Source organism: Lipophrys pholis (assembly GCF_963383615.2).
Source record: "Lipophrys pholis genome assembly, chromosome: 20".
NCBI classification, from domain to species: domain Eukaryota; kingdom Metazoa; phylum Chordata; class Actinopteri; order Blenniiformes; family Blenniidae; genus Lipophrys; species Lipophrys pholis.
The window spans coordinates 8168705-8192206 of record NC_137648.1 but is presented as its reverse complement, the minus strand read 5'-3'; the positions used below and the strand labels follow the sequence as shown (position 1 = coordinate 8192206).

General features: G+C 41.2%; 1 protein-coding gene across 1 annotated transcript in view; it reads left to right on the top strand.

The window, feature by feature from the left end:
* Positions 1–2182: 2182 nt before the first annotated feature.
* Positions 2183–23502, top strand: part of LOC308125345 (uncharacterized protein) — a 108751-nt gene continuing 87431 nt past the window's right edge. The window contains exons 1-7 of the mRNA XM_080489017.1: positions 2183–2263; positions 5123–5234; positions 14836–14945; positions 15189–15263; positions 16318–16411; positions 16522–16562; positions 22196–22298. Of these exons, the coding sequence (XP_080345143.1) occupies positions 2217–2263; positions 5123–5234; positions 14836–14945; positions 15189–15263; positions 16318–16411; positions 16522–16562; positions 22196–22298 (582 nt within the window). The 5' untranslated portion in view covers positions 2183–2216. The remainder of the gene's footprint in view (positions 2264–5122; positions 5235–14835; positions 14946–15188; positions 15264–16317; positions 16412–16521; positions 16563–22195; positions 22299–23502) is intronic.

The following is a 23502-nucleotide window of genomic DNA, read 5'->3' as shown; positions in this document are numbered from 1 at the left end:
AGGGCCGGGCAGGGCCCAGCCTAGCCCCAACCACTGATTCAGGGTTAGCAAGGTTTTCATCCTTCTCATGTTAAAGGTTAGCTGTGAGAGCAGGGTAATCTGACCGCAGATCTGTGATTATAGGTTGATGCTGTATGATGGGCTTTGAAGCTCCCACGAAGGCGTTGAGAGGGAGAGATCGAGAGAGGGTTAGATTACGGACTAATGTCATACCGTAAGTTGTGAAGCCAGAATAAAAGGGTCAAGAAAGTGAGAGAGTGAGGGACTGAAGATCTTAGATTGTGGACTACCGTCACAACTTAACTCTTGAAGCCACTAAAAACAGGTTGTAAAAGACCTCAGACCCCAGAATATGGACTGCTGTTCTTCTTTGAGATACTAACAGGTGTCAAGAAATCTACAATCCTCTTCAGATCCTTGTTTTATGTGGAAAATGTTGCCAGTATTTGGTCATCAATCTCCACTAAGCTCAATAAACCAACTATTTGTCCACAGTAAGCTCTTGGCGAATGTGTGGTAAACTTTGCCTTGTGTTTGTCTGTTTCTATATTTCTCGAAATTGTACTTAAGAAAGCAAGCTGTCTGTTTTTAACTTAAGTGTGTGTGTGTTTGTGTGCATTTCCGCAGTGCATGTGTGAAGCTAGAGACGTATTAAATGTGTTTAGGTACAAGTGGAAGAGTTTGTTTAAATGGTCAGTCCGAGCAGCTAATTGCTCTCTCTGTGGCCTCCCCTGGTGGGAGGTGTCACTGAGGTCACCTCAAAACTAACGCCCGGAATACAAATCTCATCCCCAACTCAAGTTTTCACATTTCTACTTTATTGATTATTGAGATTCGCAGCAAACTCTCACCTTGAGGTTCAGTGAAATAGCCGAGGTAGGGCACATACATGCACATAGACACATGAATAAAAGTGTTTGTGCATCGTTAAATATTTAGCAATTCCTGTTGCGTCTTCAATTTTCCTGGGGCTTTGGTTTAAACAGTTTCGATGCTACAATACCATACATTAATCATAGTTTTATTAAATGTAGATTTTCTTTTCGGGATTGTTTCCTCCGTGGCGTTAGTTTTGGCCTCTCCCTTTTCAATCTGTCCCACTGATACCGCCACTGCAGTATGTGGCCTTAAAATCGCACACACCCAAAAAAAAAAATTACACCAAAACATTTTTCTATTTCTGTTTCGCCCTGCCAAATACACATGCACACACACACAAAGTCAAGGTCCTTCCTGTAAATATTCAACACACACGCACACGCTCACACACATTTCCAGGAGCACACACGCCTCTCCATATTCAAAGCACACACCTTCTCAATATTCACTAGCCTTGGCTACCGATGGCTGACAGTTTATGTTATATTCAATGAATACTGAATTTAGTGAAAAGGTTTTAAGAGCTGTGAAAAATGACTGACTCAGAAAACAGCACACGGAACAAAAAAAAAAAAAAAAAAAAGTGGGGGAAAGGAACAAATCCTAAATTTTAAATTCAAGCCGAAAAAGGGCCAGCAAAGCAAACCAGGAAATCTGACTAGTGGTTTATTATGCACCCGCTCAATGTGCTAAACTACTAAGTGTAGGACAATGGGGTTTTATTGCATGTAGATGGAGGAGACCGCTAAAAAGGGAAGGTGATTGAAGGGTTGCAGTCAGGGCTACCAGCTCAAGTGGACTGATCAAGGTAAAGAGTGCCATCTATTGACGAAATCAGGGACCACCTCTTTTGTCTCTCAACAAAAGGGTTGCTTCCCGCTTCCAAGTAGAAGCAGTGCAATGTGTTTCAATCCTTCCTTCTCCGCCTCAGTAAGGCATTCAGAGCCGCTTCTCTGGAGTTATTCTTTCACTTTAAAGGTGACTCACAGTTCATGTTTTCCTACTCATGCTGCATTTGTCAAGAATCAATAATGCGTTTTATAAAAAGGAAAAAAGTTAAATTAACCCTGGTCTCTTGGTAGATTCGAAACCTTGTGCATCTCTTTGCTCTGTTGCATATTTGTTTTCTGGGAAGCAAATCTTAGAATAAACCTAACCTCAACATCTGAGACAATTTTAATATTGCCATGTGAAATAAATGACCAGTTTCCATTGCATGGCCAGTTGAATTAGGCCGACAGGAAGTGAACTGTTGCTCTCTGCCTCATATTTTTCTTCTTCTCTCACTCTCCTGCTCAGTGGAGGAGTTGGCAGCACGTGCGGAGGAGGCGAGGTGGATGGAGGGGTGCCTGAATGAAGGAAAGCTAGCAGAGGAGAAAATAAGGTAAGGAGGGAGAGGGAGAAAGAAGCTTCCTCTCTTATCCCATTTCCCATCGTCCCTAGTGTAAGCTCCGTAATCAAAAACATTTAGACTTTTCTTCGTGCGGCGTACAGTAGGCTTTTTAACTGAACATGTGTTGACCAGAACAGCCCCAAGCTCCGAATGCATACATCGTTTAAGAGGGACTGCAAAGCAAAATGCCTCAGTTTTTGGCCCATCCGTCATTTGACTAATACTATTATTTTTGTACTTGCCAACTCAAAAAGATTGCTTATTTCTTTTTCAGTTTGTCTCCATTCGCACAATAATCTGACAGAAATATATATTGATGGGACTCAGTAAGTTAGCAGATGTTGGGTCATGAGGTTCAGAGTTCAGAGGTGAGACCCCTGGTTGACCCTTGTGTGTCAGAGCTGCGGTGATGACATCAGCAAGCATGTATCGCCCTGTCGAGTGTGTGTTTGTGTGTGTGTGTGTGTGTGTGTCTGTTTGTGCATGCATAGTTGTGGTTGTGGCTTTGGCTTCGACATGACCTCACTGCAACAGCCTCCGTCTCGGGGAGTTTCTCGGTTAAGTTGAGCCATGGAACATTTTCATCGTCAACCGACAATTTAAAACTCAGTGTGGAGACTTTATAGGTTACTTTCTAAATTATTACATTTTATTACATTTAAACCAATTTTAGGTACCGAATGGTAAAACAATCGCTGTGTCTGCATATTATATCCATTTACAGAATCATGCTGTTTACTGTTAACCCAGTATTATCTAATAACTGCACAGACATGAAAGGTTTTTAAGCAACAACACCATACTAATGGCTTCCATCTGTGCTGTGGGAAATCCCCTCCTTTCTCAACAGGATGCCTCCTTCTCTCTCTCTCTCTCTTTCTCTCTCTCTCTCTCTTGCGTGCTCTGTTCATCCGATCATATGTTCTCTCCATGGACCAATCTATCAGCCGTTTGCTTTCCTTTTTGTTTACTCTCTCTGTCTTCTGCTTCAACATTTACCACCACTGAGTTACTCGATTACTCTATGATCAGTTTTAAAGTTTCTACTGAGACACGCGGTGGGTGAATCTGTTTGTCCTCATATTTCAGTTGGATTGCATATCTTGCACTCTTTTCCAAATTTAAATTATATCAGAGTGATATCTATTAAAACCTCTTTTGTCACAGTGCTTGTTAAGGAATATATTTATATATATTTTTTATCGTTAATATATTTGTAAAATAAAATTGGAACTCTTGATGAACTGGAAGTGTATTGGCCATGCTTCCTCTAACTAAATAAAATTGATAATCAACTTGATTATCAATTTATGTAGGAAAGTATATTGCAGGGATTTTGTTCTTCTGTGATTGAAATTTGAATATTTGGATTTGTAGTTGTTCAGAGAGCAGAATGTCACATGGCACTGGAGACAGTCCCAGCTTACTATGTTCGAAGGTAGACACAGACAAACACACACACACTCTCACACACCTATGGGCAATTTAGGGTCAACATTTCACCTCACGTAGATATCTTTGGGACCGTCGTAAGAAGGCACCCGGAGAAAGCCCACACAAGCAAGCGGAATGTGCAAACACACACAGAAAGGCCTTGCCCAGATTTAACCCCACAACCATATTGCTCTTAAGGAAGAGCACTAACTATTGCACCACTGTGCAGCCTGAGAGCAGAACTACCATTCTGAAAAAAGAAAGACTCCTTACTTGCTCAGAGGAATTAGAATCCTTATACAAGAACAGATTGTCTGATTAATGTAAAGTACAAGACTTTACAGGTATGAATACTGTAGAATTTGCTGCAAGTCTTTTATTTACATTTAATATACTGATTGATTAACTGAAGAATATCATATAAAACTAATTTATAACAAATGTTATGAATTTAGATACATAAATATTGGACTCTGCATTACATTTTTTGGGGGGTATTCTAGGGTGAGTCGGTTTAACACAAATGCCAATAAAAACTAATAGACAGATGCTGACTTTGTAGTCCTTCCCTGTGTAGTCATTCTTTCTTTAACTGTAAAATCTATAATGTGCTAACTTCAGATCACAGTCCCAAAACTTTGGCCTGTAAAAGGCACACGCTTTTATTATACATACACTTAGAAATTCTCATTTTTATATTGGCTTTTAAAGGTACAGGTCAAGAGTGGGGGTGGTTTGTTTTGTTTGTTTGTGTGTGTGTGTGTGTGTGTGTGTGTGTGTGTGTGTGTGTGTGTGTGTGTGTGTGTGTGTGTGTGTGTGTGTGTGTGTGTGTGTGTGTGTGTGTGTGTGTGTGTGTGTGTGTGTGTGTGTGTGTGTGTGTGTGTGTGTGTGTGTGTGTGTGTGTGTGTGTGTGTGTGTGGTTGGTGGGGGTGCTGCGGCCGAAGCGAGGCTGTGGAGGGAGGTTTGTGGAAATGGTAATCATTTGTCGTATTGATTCCGCTGTAGCCAGGGCAGCCGGCGCACACAAACCCACACACACACCCGCAGACACCAGCTGATCCGCACACACACAGACGCACGGTTGCGTGGCAGGAATAGACCCCTTCATATTGATCCCCTTCACATTCCCTTAGCTCGGCTGCCACACACTCGCACACACACATATACTCACACTTTCATGGGCCTACATTAAGCACTCACACATATCCGGATTTTCACATATAATTACACACCTGTATTTCTGTTTATTTTTGCGATCACTGCTGGAAATAATTGCTTCAAAATAGAATAAAAGAGTAAACACAAAATACATTGAAATTACTGAACTGAAATGCGTCATTTACATTGATTTCTGTTTTTGGTGGTCGGCTTTAGGTGATGATGAGTTAAGTTTTGTTGTTTTCTTGTGTGTTGCAGGTCAATGGCTGCGAGGCTCGAGAAAGAGGTGACAGAATCCAGGAGCACTCTTCAGCAAGCCGTCAGTCAGAAACTTCAGGCGGAGAAGGAGAAAGAGGATGCAGAGGAGCTGGTAAATAAACACACATGGCCTTGGCAAATAGTCTGAGGTGTTTGTTTGAAATGGCTTCAGTCAGCATGCGAGAAGATAATTCATTAAGATACAGTCTTTACTTACTGAAAGCCATACTGATTTTCCCACTTGTATTATTTAAATGTAATTATCTAATCCCTCTGCCAGTCAGCGTATTGATTTTTGTCGCTGACCCTACCCATTTGGGTCAAACTTATGAGCCGGGTTTACATAAACATGAACACGAACGCACAGGATCTCCTCTCCTCTCATCCCCTCCCATCCCCTCTGAAGGCTTCCTTACCTTTCCCTCTCTCCCTGCAACCCCTCCCTTTACCTTTTGATGATTAGTGGCATATATCCGGTGGTAGAGCCCGGATTATCTTGTCCAAGAGAGGGAGGAGTGTATGCGGGACCTAAACCTAGGAAGGTGATTTGGAGCGTTAATTCCTGGGTGTAATATTCCCTCATATTCCCTAATGTTCTGGCTGCGAGCGAGGGGGAATCTCAGGGGAGAGCGGTTGTCAGAGCTGAGCTGCTGCTGTACAAAGGTAGAATGGATAATTAAGGGTAAAGCCAGTGTTGGGAAGTGATATTCATTTAGATTTGACAAACTTTGAATTCAGTCGTGAGCTTCCTTGAAACGTGGTTTCTCTCTCAGATCTTGATTTTGCATTTAGTTCGATTTAACAAATCTTTCTTTTTCTCTCCTAAATTACTCCTTTTTCTCACCTGTTTCCTCGTCTTCCTCTTTTTTTTTTTTTCCTTTTCTTTCACTTTTTCTTTTTTTTTTTCTTCTTACTTTTTCCTCACTTTCTGTTCATGAATAATGCAACCCACATACTCACATAGCTCCCCTTTTTTTTCCTGTTTAGTGCACCAGGGTTTAACAATTGTGATTGCCCACGGCCAGTAAGACACCAACTAAGGCCAGTTGATTGGTCAGTCAGTAGCCAAGCCATTGCTCACGAAGAGTTTTTCATCTATTTCACGACTGTTGAAAATCCTTTCATCTCTGTCTTTGCTGTGCGAATGGACCTCTTTTCTCAGTTGTCTGTGATGTTGCAGGACATGTCGGAGTTTGTCAGTGGCCTGTCAAGTCAGAGTGTTACATGAAGTAGACATGGTGGTGGCTGCCAGCGTATAAATTATTGAGAATAAAGAAAAGGTCTGTTTCTTTTCTATTCAAAGCAAAAGGGACTGGAATCAGTTTTCTTTTGAATGGCTGATGTGGTTGAAATCGATGTCACAGTATTAAGAGGCATACTTTCACAGATATATTTAACAAACTTGCGACACATATAGAAATCATTTGAATTATATAGTAAATCTGGTTTTAACTTGAACTCAGTAATCAGCACTCTGGAGAAAAGTAACAAAATGTACCCACCAGCTTTCTATAAGCTCGCTAATTAACACAATATATCTTGCTGGTGTTCATCACTGGAGAAAAGCAAAGTGTGAAAATGACATCTAATGGTTTCCTGGAGGTTGTATTAATGAAATGGTTGTTTTACCTTAGACAGAAGCAGGCAAGCCAATTTCCTCTGTTTCTATACTTTATGCTAAGCTGAGCTAACGGGCTGCTGGCTATAGCCTTATGTTTAATGGATGGATGTAAAAGTGAGATCCGTCTTCGCATTCAGCGCAAGAGTGTGTGAGCGCATTACCTAAAGACGTCAAAGTAGCTTTCAAGGCGGCAAAATCACAAAGGGGCGCTGTGTTTTTTAAAAAACATCCAAGTGCATCCGAGCAGTGGAGCAATAAAGAGTCCTCTCAGGGATTACAGTGAACTGATGATTAGGATTAAATTGGCTTCTTGTTTGGCTGATTGCAATTCAAAATGAATTGAAATAGTAAAGATTCAGTATGCAGGATTGATATATAGTTGTTTTTTTTTAATAAATGATTGTTTTGCTGTTTCCAATGATTCACTCTTCCAGAGTGACGTGTGCGTCCAGTATCTGTATGTCACGTATCTGCATATTTGCTGGCTGGCTTGAACTTGCACTCTCACACAATCCTTGGCACTTCCCCTTTGCATTCTTGCTGTCCTCCATCATTTCAACAACAGATGAGCTTTTCAATGAATTTGACTGCAAACAGTGTTTAAACACCAGTGTGATGGCCGTTGTGACTATGACTCCTTCATTAGGTCCCAATCTCTGTTATTGACCAGCAGAAGATGAATTATCCGCCGGTGAAAAAAATCAAAGGGTTTGAAATGGTAAATGGTACACTACAGTGGCCTATAGAGGAAATCTATATTACAAATTGCCTTGGTGCACAGAAGCTGAACCTTGGATAGCTCTGTCTATTCTGTGTGTATGTCTTTGTATCCTCAGTGTGTGCAGTGCACGCATGTTTGTGTGTGTCCTGAGTATTTCATGGAGGCATGTTTGTGTTTTCTAGGTTTGTTTAGTGTCTCTCTCCAGCGAGGAAGCGAAGGAATTGCATGCTATCTGATGATTTTGCGATTTTGTGCTTGCATGTATTCCCACACAGTACACAAACATGGACACACACACACACAGACACACTTTCCTTACTGGCGTCCCTCTGCATGAGTCCAGTTCAAATAAGAGTCATGGTAAACATGAGGCATTTTCTGTGACTGATCATGCCAGTCCTTCCTCATTTTTCGCCTTTTTCCTGTCTCACGCTGCCACACACACTCATGCAAACTCATGCACTCACAATCACAGTCATTAATGTGTTTACCTCAACTTCTTTTAACATGGAGTAAAAGATTTCTAACAGTTTTAATGAGGATTTGCACAGAAGTTTTCAGATAGGAAAAGTTTATGAGCTCATTTTCATGGTCATAAACTTCTTTTAGTTGACCTAAAGTCTTTACAACTATTGATGCCATCTTATAGACCACAATTAGACAGACAACTCTAATCACTCTGCCTCAGTGGGGTGCCTGGTGATTACAGGGACAAGTCTGGTTTTTATCCTTGGGAAAGATATAGAGTCACAATAATGCCCCAAGATCCTGTTTCATTCATAAACGTTGCTGTATGTGGAGGTAGGAAAAGCCAAAGTTATTTGATCCATGCCATGAAGAGTGCATATTATTACGTATATGTATTCCTTCTGCCGCGCGGTGGTGAGTGTCTCACAGCAAGAAGGTTGCTGGTTCAAATACAGCATGCATGTTCTCCCTGTGTGTACGTGGGTCCCGCTCGGTTCCTCCGGGTACTCTGGTTTCCGCCCCAAAACGTGTATGTGAGTTTAATTGGTTACTCTAAATTGCCCCGAGGTGTGAATGTCAGTTTGTGTGGTCCTGTGATGGATTGGCGACCTATCCATAGTGTATCCTGCCATAGTAAGCTGGGGTTGGCTCCAGCGCCCCGCGACCCTGAATGGGATAAACAGTACATTAGATGGATGGATGGATTTGTTCTTGGTAAGATGCACAGATGTGCTGTAAGTCACTATCTCCACTAGGGAAGTGGCATTTACATCATACAACTGTTCAAGGTTCCTGTATCTTGACTCAGTGGGGTCCTATCTTGGTCTCAATCTTAGTTAGACTGTACAGAATTCTTTAGATTAACTAAATAACTAGTGTGTGATCAATCATTGATGTACGATGTAGATAGATGAAAGAGATCAGCTACATCATCAGCTCCCGCCATCTATTTTCTTAGATTTTTTTTTTTTTTGATTCACAGCAGCAACGTTTCAAGTTGAGTCAAACTGAGAGAACTTATTCTTAAACATAAACAGTCAAACTGACCGTGTCAAAGCTCCAAATAGAAATACCTAACACAGCTATTTCAGATCTACGACTATGCACATTTCAAATATATTCTTTTCTTTTGACTGTGGTTTTTTTACCTGTAATCTTGGTTTGTGGGTTTAGTTTGCAAAAAAATTAGTCTGTAGTATTTTTTAATTTTGGAGATGATACACTGGAGTTGTCTTTGGAATGGCCTTAACTACTCATTGATCCCACCCATTATACCTGATGGAAACCCTCAGGCCTCGTCTAATTAGCTTAGAATGACCTGCACTAGATCACCATTTTTACACGCACGCCCGCACACATGCAGGTTGGATGACGGTGAAATGACAGACAAATGAAGCTCATTTGTTTGGTTGATGAATAAAGAGAAGTGGTCCAATTGTCTGACTGTTAAACCATGGAATGAACTTTGTATTTGTTCTGTTTGTGTGTGCGTGTGTGCGTGTGTGTGTCCTATCACGATCCCACACAGCTCATTAAACTGCAGTCCTGTAATTCATTTGAACGGATAGTTGAGCTGACAAACTAACCATGTTTTCCCTCGTGTTGTCTCTATAAATTTCAACGTCTTTCTTAGCCGTTACATAGTGTTATTTCTTTATCAAAGAAGGCCATGCATCTATGCTTTTGTGCACTGAAGCACATCCAACATCTCAACAAAGCCATGAGTTACTCGAGTGCAAAAAGTTTTTCCCTACTAGAATTTGTATTTGTCCAGTAAAAATTTCTGATCAGACCAAATCATATCAGTAAAGTTTACACTCTTTGTTTGTCTTTGTTCGTTACCGATCCTGGTCAAGGTTTGAAATGAGTTTTCGCGTGTGATAAGAACGCTGTCCTTCTAGTCATCCAAGGTTGATAATGAATAGTTTCACCTTAGTTACACATTTTGCTTTAATAAATTTCTCTTAATAAATCCTGAAAATGTAGTCACTAAGATAAAGATTAGTAAATTGATATTATTGTTTGACAAAAAACAGTACTAGTACTTCTACATATCATGTACACCTCTGTGTGTTTTCCACCATCAGGATGTCCAAAAATAAAGCCTTTATTGCTCATTTGCTGCATCAGCTCATGACCAAGCAATAGAGCAACAATTTAAGCTTAAAACTGTACTTTTGCCTTGCTGATTTCTGTTAAACGCTGTTGCAGGCTGTCCACCTGCATGACTGAACAGAACCCAGTGTGCCAGGCAGGAGTCTCTCAAATCCGGAATACATTCCTAGTCTTCCATTGTCCCAACAAACAGTGCTCTCTTGTATGCTGCACAGCACTGCCTGCATCCTCACTACAGTAATCCTGTTGCGCTCTGTGCATGAAAAGTGACCCACCTTAACTTTTGTAGGATGATAATAAGGCAATGAAATTGTTTGATATCACACTATAAGTCTGACTACCAAATTTGCTTTGAAATGTATTTTTGTATATGATGGGACTTTGTAGTTACTTCATACTGTATAGATTAAAAGGATACCTTGATCTGGCTAAGAAGTAGCTGGAAAACATCGACTAAGGCTGGTAATGTGGCTGCTCCCATGAAGGTTGGATACAAGATAGAGGATTTCAGTAATGGCAACGACTGATAAACAACCCGGCAGCATGCGTAGGAGAGTGTGTGTGATGAAAGGAATTGGGAAAAGGAGTCAGGCCATGCAGCGGCAGACGAAGGTAATTAAAGAAGCCATCATCAGCATCATTAATATGCTAGATCTGCTGTGGCCCACTGACTAGTCTAATGGGGGAACATGTCATCATCGTCACCATTAGGGAGAGTGGGACACACACAAACACACGCACACACTGTCTTAATGTTGGGTCACGCCATGATTACCGCCATTAAGCATAGAGTGAGAAGACCTGCTTAGGAAGCCTCATTCTCGTTTGCCACCATACAAGCGCGCACACACACACGCTGGTAGATCTTTAATTCAGACCATGTGAGTGATAAGTATGCATATTTAAGTGATGTCAGGCCTGTTGGGTCTTTTAATTAGACAGAATGAATGAATGTTTTATAAAAACGTGTTTAACAATAAATGTGTTCATTAATTTGATGAGAGGATGTGCTCTGATGAGCTGAGTGGAATAGAGTAATGGCTCATATACGACTCTGGCGGTTTGATGGTGGTGGAAGCAACAACCAGACTATCTGTTTCTGATTTCATACTCATTTTCATGTTCCTCTCTTTATCCTGGAAAAACGTCAGCTTTGAATTATGTTTATCCCATGACCTTGGACAGTTTGGTCTGTTTTAGTGAAAATGCACTTTTGTCCTGTACGGCTAATGTGCAATGTGATACCAGTCCGCAGCTCCACAGAGAATAGAAAAGATGGAAAATCCATTAACTGCTCAAGTCCCGACAATCATTTTCTTTTTCTTTCTCTCTCTTCTTCTGTCTGCAGGTACGCTTTGTGGTTTTTCCATAAAAGTTCATTCAGATGTATAAGTTAAGAAAAAAAAATGGTGTGAGTCCAGAAAGTCCATCTTGTATCTATTAGCAGTGGTGAGTGTGGTCTGTGGACTGGACAGTTCAGCCTTATTTTGATAGAATAAATCAAAATGAAAAATACTGCAGCAGCTGTAAAGATTCCAAATCTTCCACCAGGCCCGCAGTAGTCAACTCATATTCTGTCGCTTGCACCTGAAAGGACAAGTGGCATCACCAAACTTGGTTATAAATGCATTTTGTTGCCCCTTTTAGCCCCCATCATCTCCTAAAATATTTGTGCAACAAAACCAATCTAAATGTTAAGCAGGTATGCTACTTTACTCCTCCCCCCTCTTGCAGTCGCACCTCCTTGTCCCTTTTCGTTCTTTCTCCGACTGTCCCTCCTCTCACTCCCCCTCTCTTTTGCACGCGCTCCCCCTTTTTCTCACACACCCTTTCACAGCCTCCCTTGACGCTGGTGGAAACAGAGTGATGATGTGTAATTTAGTCCTAATCACAACATCAGACTTGTGCTGCGATTTACATCCCTCCACCAGCCGAGCCAGTCAGACAGTCAGGAGGGAGATGTTAATGTGAGACCACAGGTAATTACTGTCATTACAGCATGCCACGGATTCTCCCAGTGCTTGTGTGCCCGGTGTGTGTGTTTTCTGTGTGTGTGAGATTTGTTGTGGCTTTTGGAATGGTTCCATTTGATACTTGTGTATATCATTAATATCCCTGCATTAATACATGGTTCTCATTAGTTCATGAGCAAAAATTCTTTCGCGTGAAGATGTGGCCGCGTGTGAGGCAAACGAGAAATAAAATCCCAAACAACTGGGGAATCACAATATTCATTTCAGTGCCGATAAATGTAATTATAATTGATACCCTGACTCTGTTTATTTTCCAAAATATAATGATGTGCTTGAAGTAATTTTATTGCTCCCACAGCTTTTCTTGATTGTTTATCTGTCATAAAACAAGCCTGTCCTAATTTTGAGTAATTAAAAGTGCAATCCTTCAGCATGTTATGAAAATTGAATTCGTGCCACTGTCATCTTTACAACTTCCTCTTCACCCTTAATGCCGATTCATCAATGGTAGAAGATCCCTGCAACAATATTTCACGTGAACATCAGCTCTATGTTACAATTTTATTTCTAATTTTGTTATTTCTATTCTGTTTGTGTCGTGCTTATTCTCTTCATTCATGTATAACTGTGTTGAGTAGGTCAGATTGGCATCTCGCCATTACCTTCGAGAATTTATGTGTGAATACACTGTTCTGTATGGGTTCAGAGTGGACCAGCCAAGAGGTAGTGAAAGTGACCGCTGGATCTCAGGACTGAAGATAAACTATTTACCTAAAAGTTTCTTTGTTTCACTTCTGGTCTGGGAAGAACAAGAGTCCATAATATTTATCTACTGTGTTATCCATTCTGTCTGTGATAACCAAATCTTGACCTCCTGAAACCTGTAAGCATGCACCTTAGAAACATTGAACGAGATCCCACTTTTGATCATTTTCTGACTAATTCCCCATGTAAATCCCCATATAGTGTGTATGTACATTCACCACTCCCTTAAACTAACACGAAAGAGTTGCAATCTATTTCTCCCGCTCAATTGAAAGGCCTGACTACACCACAGTCAACTTGCATGTCACTTTTATGTTTGTTGTTTGAGGACTATTGGCTTGAAAAATGTTAGTGTGGGCCTAAACCAAGTAAAGGCATTGTGTTTGTCATGGTCGGATTGTGGCAACAGGATGTTTCCCTGCTGGAAAAGAGCTATTGTTTGGTATTCATACATGTGACGATGCGTTTTTGTTTTACATACCTTTGCAATAACTGTTTTGTATGAGTACATTTTAGCCCTTGGTTTTAATTTGCTCCAATTTAAAATGGTGGCCTTGTAACTCCATCAACAATATATTTATATATTTTCAACACGTATTAGAAAACGGGTAAGGCATGGATTGATTCTAGCTTTTGGTGTACCCTGGCAGCATCCATCCTGGATGGGTTCATTGCAGAATAAACATGAGACGTGGGTGAAAACCCACACATGAAATCACTATCATTGTGCAAGGAGCACCATTTAGAGGCTTTAGAACTAGTCAACTTTTGTACTTTGTTTCTGTGTTTCAGGGCAGATATATTATAAATTTACATTTATCAGATAAAGTTGTAAATAACTAAGAAAATTCACACTTTGGGCATTTATGTTGTGTGCACGTTGACAAAAACACTGTTCACACTGCATGCAGTTGTGTTATCTATCTCGACATCTGTGGAATCAGTTGTCTCATTATATTCAAGTTGCACTAACTCTGCGGCGTTTTCTCGATCTTCATCACCAGTAAAATATTTTGGTATACTCCTAATATTCGAATGCAGATGGGCCCACACTTCATACAAATCATTTCACACCAGCTGTTGATATTTTGGCATTTCAGGTTAATCATTTGACATTTTTTATATACTTAAATCATGGCCCACATATTGGAAACTTTTTACTATGTTTGCCCACGTCTTTGTGGGGAGATGGGATGGTATATCAAGGTGTTTCTATGGCGATAAGGGTAATATGTCAGGGTCCCCAGGGTTTAGGCCTGGAAAGGTCCTGACTGATAAGCCGAATGAAAAAGTCAGCAGTTTGCCCAATGCCACGCGGCCCGTTTTCACCCCACAACCATCTAGTCCTTTCTCCAATCTCGTCTTCAGTCTCTCCCCCCCCCCCCCCCCACCCCCCATCCTCCATCATTCCACCTCCCTGTTTAATACCTCACCTCGCTATTTATACCTATGTCTGCAAATGCCATCTCTTTCATCCCTCATTATTATCCATTTACCTTTTTTCTCCTCTTGTGTTGCTATTATGTTGCTTTTAAAATTCATTTTCACCTTACTTTGCTGCTCCTATAATAGAGCCCACTTACCCCCCCCCCCCCCCTTTTTATTTTTACTTTTCTTAATCACACCCCTTACTCTGTGTGGTGTGTGCACGTGTGTGTGCATGCACATTCATGTAAACAGACATGTTGATCAGTCCAGTTACTAAATTGATATTTTAGCATTGGACTAAATTTTGCTTTTTCTGGGGGTTCAGGAAAGTTATCCCAAATGGACAATTGTACAGCCCACCAACAAATATGTCAGTTGAACATTATAGGGCATGGAATTATAACAATGAACAAGACCACTGAAAAGCTTTCAATTAGCGATGGTGGAAGTCATAGATGGCATCATATTCTCAATGAAGACCAGCTAAAATAACCTGGGACAGACGTCCACTCAGTGTTAATTATTTCAAAGTGAAAGATACAATCAGAGAGGAGGTCTGAAAATACACATATTGAAGAGTTGCCGCTTGTTCTCCAACTGTTTACCTGACTCTGTTTTGTAGGTTGGCAAACTGCGATCGGCGCTGAAGAGGACGCAGGCAGATAATTCACATCTGCGCCATGAAAGCCAGCAGGTCATGACTCATGTCAACCTTTGGATCACTGATCAAAAGTATGAACACACGTCCAACATGATATATGCTTAAATTCATCAATTTACACATAAACTCCTTAAAAAAGTAGGTAGTTGAGGCCCTAATGTTAGTGTTTTGTTTGTTTACAGAATATTGGGTATTATCTTGTTACTAACAACTCCATGTTTGTTAATGGCTTGAATGGCAACAGATTCATTATCCATTAGTGGCTCACACACTATACCAAAAAAAATTTCAGTTTATTTGTCATTTTCTTTCAGGGCTTCCAGTGAGAGCCTCGCTGCACAGGTGAAGGCCCAAAACAAGCTGCTGCTCATTATCACTGCAGAGAAAGAGTGAGTAGTGCATGTGAGCGATCTGGGGGAGTTAGATGTTAATTTGATTGTTTTCAGCTGTGAGTGTCTGTATGTGCGCACCGTTTTTCAGAACAAATGACTATATATCGGGAGGAAAAAATTGAAAGAGGTTTAATAACTATTTGTGCACGTGTGTGTGTGTGTGTGTGTGTGTGAGAATCAGGTGGACGGTCCTCACGCTCACGCCTGGCAGTCTTTCTGCATGTCTACATCATTATGACTAATACACACGCGCATATACACATGCAGGCTTGGGCGTGACATATTCCACTTACTGGATATCAAAGCAGTCTAGCCATTGTCTGTTATCCCACCCCCCTACAGAGCCAAACATCCCTCTTCTCCTCTCAGGAGCGGCAGAACCGTCTGTTTGTCTGCTCTTTCCTCTGTCTTGGCGAACTTAAGGTTTTTTTTTTCTGTTGTGGTAACGAGACGCAGCAGGAACAGACTTCAAACACCTGGATCAAGCTGGCTCGGTGAAATCACACAGATGCTTCCAGAAAATTCCACAAATCTCTTCCATAATTCAGATTTAACAATAGTTCTGCGGAATTTGTTGTGTAAGAAAGATCTTATATTAATAGCCTCATGGGTGAGTGATGAATGATTGTGGGAAAAGACTTTCATAATAGCTGGTTGTGTGTGTGTGTGTGTGTGTGTGTGTGTGTGTGTGTGTGTGTGTGTGTGTGTGTGTGTGTGTGTGTGTGTGTGTGTGTGTGTGTGTGTGTGTGTGTGTGTGTGTGTGTGTGTGTGTGTGTGTGTGTGTGTGTGTGTGTGTGTGTGTGTGTGTGTGTGCCAGAGATAATGTGCGAGTTGTTAGTTAAAGGCTGCTCTCAAAAGACAGAAACACAGGCACCATTGCTGTGGCAGAATATTTTGTCTGCCATGTTAACAAGAGTCTCTTGATGATAGCAGCTGTCTGTCGTTCTATCTGCCTTTTCTATGTATATGTCTCTTTTACTCTCTCTCTCTCTCTCTCTCTCTCTCTCTCTCTCTCTCTCTCTCTCTCTCTGCATCCTCCTCCTTTTGTCAGACATCTTCAGGAGGCTAATGACACACTGAAGATGGAGGTAAAGGCACTGAAAGAAGTGGTGTTTGTGAAGGAGAGAGACACGGAGCGCTTCAAGGTGAACAAGTGCAGAGTGTGAAAGCAATGAACTACAAATAGGAAGAGGGGGGAAAAAAAGAGAACGGATCACAACCAGATTTGTTTTGAACTTTTTATGATTGTTTGCAGGCCGACACTCAAGACTGGGGCATCTGGCAAGACAACAGAATGTGAGTCACCTTTGTTTGTGTGTGTTGCAGCTCATGTGACCACACATTTGGGCCCATACATTTGTGTGCATTCACCAGCTGATCAAAGTTTAGTATTCATGTCCAACAAAAGCATTGCCTACCGTGTTTCGCTCTTTCACACACAATCTCGTCCAAACAAAGCTGATGATGATAACACCAGCAGGAGGGCCAAGTTGTGAATGAAACACCCCATGGGCCTTGGCCACCTGTGCGTGCTGGTGTGTGTGTGTGTGTGTGTGTGTGTGTGTGTGTGTGTGTGTGTGTGTGTGTGTGTGTGTGTGTGTGTGTGTGTGTGTGTGTGTGTGTGTGTGTGTGTGTGTGTGTGTGTGTGTGTGTGTGTGTGTGTGTGTGTGTGTGTGTGTGTGTGTGTGTGCGCACGCGTGTGCGTGTGCGTGCATGTTATGCTTCTTCAATCTGAATGCGTAATTCATGCTGGGCCTTTAACAATGATTACACTCCAATCAAGTGCCCATCCTCTCCTTCTTGCCACCCCCATGGCTGTCAAACAGCATTCATCAATAGAGAGGAGATATATTTATTATGTTCATTAAGGCAATGAAAATGAATGTGGCACAGATGGGATTGGGTGTGGGATGGAAGTGGGAACGGAGAGCATGTGTGTATGAGAGAGGGTGTTTGTGGGGGCACCTGCCTGCAGCACTACTTTCTGTGTGACCCCCCCCCCCCCCCCCCCCCCCCCCCCCACCACCACCACCAAGGTACAGCTCATTAACAACCGAACGCCCCTTCTTTCCCTTCTCACCCTCGCCCTGTTTTAAACATGTGCTCCCACCCATGTTTCCCCCCTCCCCTAACGAACCACCAGACTCTGTTTCCAAAACGGATCAAATTTGTTTTGACTGGGGTAGGTTTCCAATGCTATTCAAAGCTGTCAGTCATTTTAATGATATCATTAAGGGGCCGCGACAGAAAGATGAATCGTTTTTCTTTGTCTTTCCTTCATAATTGCGAATGAGCAAAAGAGAGGGACAGAGCGCGAGAGGCAGTTCTTATAGATGTATGCAAAAGGGAAGGTTTGATTGAGCGAACATAATAACACAAAACAAGATAAAAACAGCGAATGAAAGCTGCTTCCATAGTGTCTCCTCATCCATTCCCTTTTTGTCCTCTTCCCTCCTTCATTTTCTTTAATATGAGGATTCCTAATTTATTTCATTTTATTATTATACCCCCCCCCCCCCCCCCCATACACTCACACCTATCCAAAATGCCAAATGTATGAAGATCATACATCTAAAAGGCAACAGATATGTCATGATATTTGCATAGCAGCCATATACATCCAGTGGATAAATTTCATTACTGGTGGCAAAGGGGATATTTTAACCGTGTCTTCTCGCTGCCACTATCACTGACAGCGATCAACACAGCATGAAGGTTTTGTCATTAGATATGCCTTTATTAAAGACATTTACAATGATTACCTGGGCTTTTGTACCCAAGCAGCTTGATTTAAAACGCTTAACATTGCAAATAGCATTTTGTATAACTAAAACCCATGGAAAGGTGAGAAGAAGAGTAATGAAAATGATCAACATTTCATTACTAACTTCAGGTAAACAGGTAAAGAAGGTCACCACAATGTTTATTATTCAGTATAAGACAATATAATATAAAAAGCACATGGAAAAACATCACTCAAATTCAATACTATTATTGTTGGGTATGGCTGTAACTGTGATGTATTTAGGCTCTCTGTTATGTGCTCTGAATTGCAGCAAAATAATAGAAATCATGTATAAATTGCAAATTTGAATGAGATGAGGTTATTGTGAACGTGATGCCCGCAACACGGCTCAATAAAATTCAAACATTGGTCAGTAAAGTAAGTTACATTGATTTAAAAAGCAACAACTGTGGGTTTATTTAAAAAGAGCATTTTAGAGAGGAAGACTCTCCCAGAAGTAAAATAATAAGCAGTAGTTCACCAATTTGTGTCAAACTACACTGACACCAAGCTGTAAATCCAATTTCTGGAGTTTCAAGAAATGAGTGTTGTGCCATTTTTGTCAAATTATAGATGCTTATAAGTCCCTGGTCTTTCTTGAGTTGATTGTTCAATTCAAGACTCCTTCTTTTCATACATCAGGTGTCCTTGCAGCCTTAATTTCCAATCACTTCAGGTATGCATAGAAGCTCTGCTGCAAACCGGATACTGTTGCATGGGAGTATATTAATGAGTAATTAAGATCAGATTTTTTTTTTTTTTAACCCTCTGATAAAAGCACTTGTAGTTTTTTCTTTAATAAACAAACGAGAAGACAAAAGTAATTTGTCTATTCATCTTCTGTAGTGCTTTATCCAAATCAGAGTCGTGTGGCACGAGAGTCAATCCCAGTTGACTTTGGTCAAAGCAGGGCGCACTCTGGGAAGGTCGTCATTTCATCACAAGACTGACAGATGATCAGACACACTCACATTCTCATTTGCAATTTAGAGACTTCAAATAGGACGATGTGGGGGGGGGGGGACTGAAGCACCTGGAGAAAAGCCCACACACTCATAGACAGAAGACCAAGAACTTTTTGCTCTGAGGCGCAAGCGCTAACCACTACACTGCTGTGCTGCCCAAAAATGGAAATAGTTCTGTAAAGGCATGGTTGTAAAGAAAAGTAACAGCAACGACATGTTTTAGTTTTAGTAGCTGAACAATAGCATCTGTACGATTTGCGAGTAAAACTTCGCTGATCACTATGGTGTTATCCATTGTATCTTTAAGCTTTTCACAAGAGGGTTTACGTAGAGTATCAGACATGTTTTCCCCTATTTCCTCTTCTTCTTTCCAGACATGAGCAAGAAAGACGTATAGTAAGACCAAATCTCCTGCAATGCAGAATCAGTTCCTGTTTGTGCTGCAAATATTCATAAAATATTACTCTTAAATTTAAATGACATGCAATCCAGGGAGATGGCGTTGCTTTAGTTCCTCTCTTGATGTTTGATACAGAGGTTATATATCAAAGTAATTATTTAATGACTATTTAATTGAATTATTAATTCTAAAACGGCCACATTTCACCTCAAGTATATTAAATATTATATGAAAATACGAGTACACATTGAGATGCCGTGGAAGCAGAGATTGATGGTGTTTGCTTCTGGCAGCAGCGGCTCACTGAGTGTCTGACACAGCCCATCTGGGGGAAGCGCTCATAAAGCATCAGACTTCATCAGTCGCACCACTAACGACGTGCTTCCAATTAAGAGCGCCCAGTGATCACAGCAGAGGATTTGTACAAACGCAGAGAGCTAAAGTGACAGAGATCCAGAAAGGGGCGATAAGTAGGAGACTGCGTTCGGAGAGCGTTGAGCCTTGCATAAAATTTACAGCGAAATGAGCGCAGTAAATAAGAAAGATGAGTGAGATTGGAGCTCGAGAGGAGCCGTGTAGTTTATTGCCTGGTTTAAAGAGCATGGCCGCTTGGCTTTGACAGTAATGACTGTAATTATACACACACTGATTGGGTTAGGCCGCTAATTACACACACCCCTGTTTGCATGTAAACACGGGAACACATGTTTACACAGGCATCATGCCAGGCGCTCAGCGCATCGCTGCTTTCTCACATCGAGTGCATAAATCTCACACAGTTGTCTCAGCAGCAGTGATGATTCATGATCTGCTGAAGACCACATTACCATCCCGGAAAGAGTTTAAATCATTTGAAGAATCTGTGTAGATGTGGCACTTTGGATTTTTATGGGGTTGGCTTGTGTTTAAAGTTTATTTCTCCTGTTTTCGCTTCACTGTAGCAATGGAGACTGAAGGAACTCATCTTCTTAAATGTCATTTACAATTTCAAAGATCAAAGGAAATTCCGGCATTTCTCTTATTAATGTTCTTTGTATCATCATTATGGTGTGAAATTAAAAGATCTACAAGGGTCACTTGCAATTATGTTCAGTTTATAAATGTCATTTTCTGAAAATTAGATTTCTTTTAAAAAAAAAAAAAAGGAAAAAGAGGAAGCTTCTTTTGGCCAAACCGAATTACTTCTTTTGCTTATAGGCAGTGGTTCAGATTATCTTACTGTATATGTAAAGATTTCTTTGTTCTTACGCTCTTCACATTTCAACAACCTAATGAGAATCATGCATGTATATTTATTTCCTAGTTTTGTCACGATTTATGATTAACACATTCATCTGTTTGTGAATACATCTCTGGCTTAATTAGATGGTTTTGTTTCCTAAATGTTTAGTTTAGTGTATAATTTCTGGCTGTTTTACCAATGATTTTAACTGCAGACAGCATCACACTGTTTGATAAACAATGTCAGAATCAGAAAATGAATCAGATAAGACATGAGTGGAAGACTCGCATCAGTCTTAGAGGCACAATTCTGTTTTGTTGTTGTTTGTGTGTTTAGTTGATGCTTTTCATAGATGGTTCCAACATATGGAGAAGAAATACTTTCACCAGTAAACTCATCAACCTTTTCTTACCAAATGTGTGCTGACATTTCTGTATCTTCCCAAAGTGTCTTCTCAGAACTTGAATTATTTTAACTCGTATAAGACAGAACTCTGTGTGCGTGCGTGTGAGAGCACTTTAGCCTTGTACCGTATGTGTATATTGAGGAATTTGCACGATTGTTTTGCAGCCATACAGGCGAAACGTGTTATGCCTACTTCACACTCGGATTGTAAGACACGGCTAACTCTGCTGTTCTCGCTCGCTGTCAAGCCTTTCACGTTCTTCTTCTCGTTTTGTGTGTGCGTGTGCGTGTGTGAGAGCCAGCGACAGCCCCCCCACCTACATGTGCAGGAACAATGATGCCATTTATTAGCGCTCCTATGAGCGCTTGCATCCTCTCAACTGAAGCAAAACGGGACTGTCTTCCCATCCGCTGCTCTGATAGAATATCCCAGCTTGCTCTTTTAAAAGAAAATTAACATTGGGGAGGTACAGTGGTACTTTAATGGGCTAAGAAGTCTTCAATAAAGTATTTAGAAGGTTTTTTCCGAATGCTAACTGGACAGGTTCACTGGGGCATGAAAGAAAGAGCGTAAAGCGGGGGCAGCAAGCGCTTCAGTCCGTACAGAGCACCATTATCCACCGTCGTTAATTTAATAGACATTCCTTAGTCAGGCCTGGATCTGAAGATAGGAGACCCTCACATTTGTTTGTCATTTCCCAAAACGGTTTTAATAAACAGTTAAAATCTTAAATGGCTTCTTGTTCTCTTAATGTTCCCTGGCTGCGCTTGCATTTGTTTTGTTTTTGTGTTGTTTTTTTTTTTGTTGTGTTTTTCTATTTCGTACGCTCTTTCCCATGTTTTTTAATGATATCTGCAACCCATTTGCTCTCTCATCATCGAGTTTAGTAATAAGTTACAATGAAGTTGGTTATAATGAAGATGATGTACGCCAACTTCTTTATGCCCCAGATTTTCTTGAACATTTGAACTTGCTTTATTAGACGAACGCATGTCATTGTACGATAATAGGTCGAAGAAAAGTGTAAACCACATTTAAGCGGGAAAGTAAAGTTTTTTTATTATTATTTTTTGAACAACCATGAACGCCAAAACAACTTCTGAGTTAATTTGCCCTTGTTTACGTCTCTGTGTGCACACTTTGCGTTACAGGTTGGAAAAGAAAGATTTTGTTGCTCAGAACCTCAGCAAAATGGTGGACATGCAGACCCGACTCCAGAGCAACCTGGAGGCCATTGGAAAACTAAATCAACAAGTAAGAGTAGACGCACACGTGTACACTCAAACACGCACGCACGCACACACACGAACACACACAAACACACACACACACCCGGTCCTGACAGTCCTTTTACCCGACAGATACAAATACACACCCACACATTGGCCCACCTGCTGTTGAGCTCACACAGAAGAGGAAGCTTTCATGCGTCCAACTTCAAACACACACGCGCACTTACACAGAGGCGCACGCAGACATCCATTTCCTCTTCCTACGATAAAAGTGAAAAGTCGGCTGCGGGGTGGGGGTGGGAGTGTGTGTGTGTGGTGTGGGGAAGGAGGTGGGGGTGGGGGGGGGGGGGCAAATCGTATCGGGAAAAAGCAGTGACGTTTCTTTCCACTGGTAAATGATTTCCCTTTCATGAAACTGAGAGAGAGATGTATATCAATACAGCCGCGCTGATCTCTCCATGACAGCGTAGGGAAATGGCCCGCTGTGATAAAACAATGTGGGGGGAAAAACACAGAGGAATATTCTTGGGAAAACCTGACATTTTTTACTGTGTTGAACTTCACAAGAGTCAACAAATCACCAAAGGAGAGACGAATCAAAAGTACTCCTCAGCCCCCTCAGTTCTCCAAAACTCCAGGGCCTGGGGAGCGGCTCACCTGACTTTTGTTAGTTTGTGTGGAGTGGCCCGCTGATTGACGGGGCACAACGAAAGCCGGGACTTGTTGAAGTTTCGGTGCAGTGTTGTTTTAGCGGGAGCCAAGCGGCTTCAGCTGCGGGTTTGAGGCAGAGGCACATGGAGGGAGAGAGATGGACCGGAGATAGACGGCGGGAGAGAGAACGAGGTGTTGTTTTACAGGTCAGGTGTGTAATAGCGCCTCTTAATCTCTAGTGTGAATCATTACACACATCGATCCAACACGGACAATCTACTCACATACAAACGTACAAGCCGGCAGCAGAGGAAAGGATATTAACACTTCACTGTCCACCGAACACATGCGCACGTATATCTGGATATCAGTTCAAAGGGATTCTAAATTATCCAATTTATTTCTGTGAAATATATTGGAATGATATTGAATTCAGAAGTTTGTCTTTGCATCAGTCTTATGTTCTCATACATACAAAGTTGTTTTGCACTGATGCTCATTATACCTATACAGAATGCACGCACACATCATTTCCATTTGATTGTCACGGTAATTTTATTCAAACATTTGAGAAG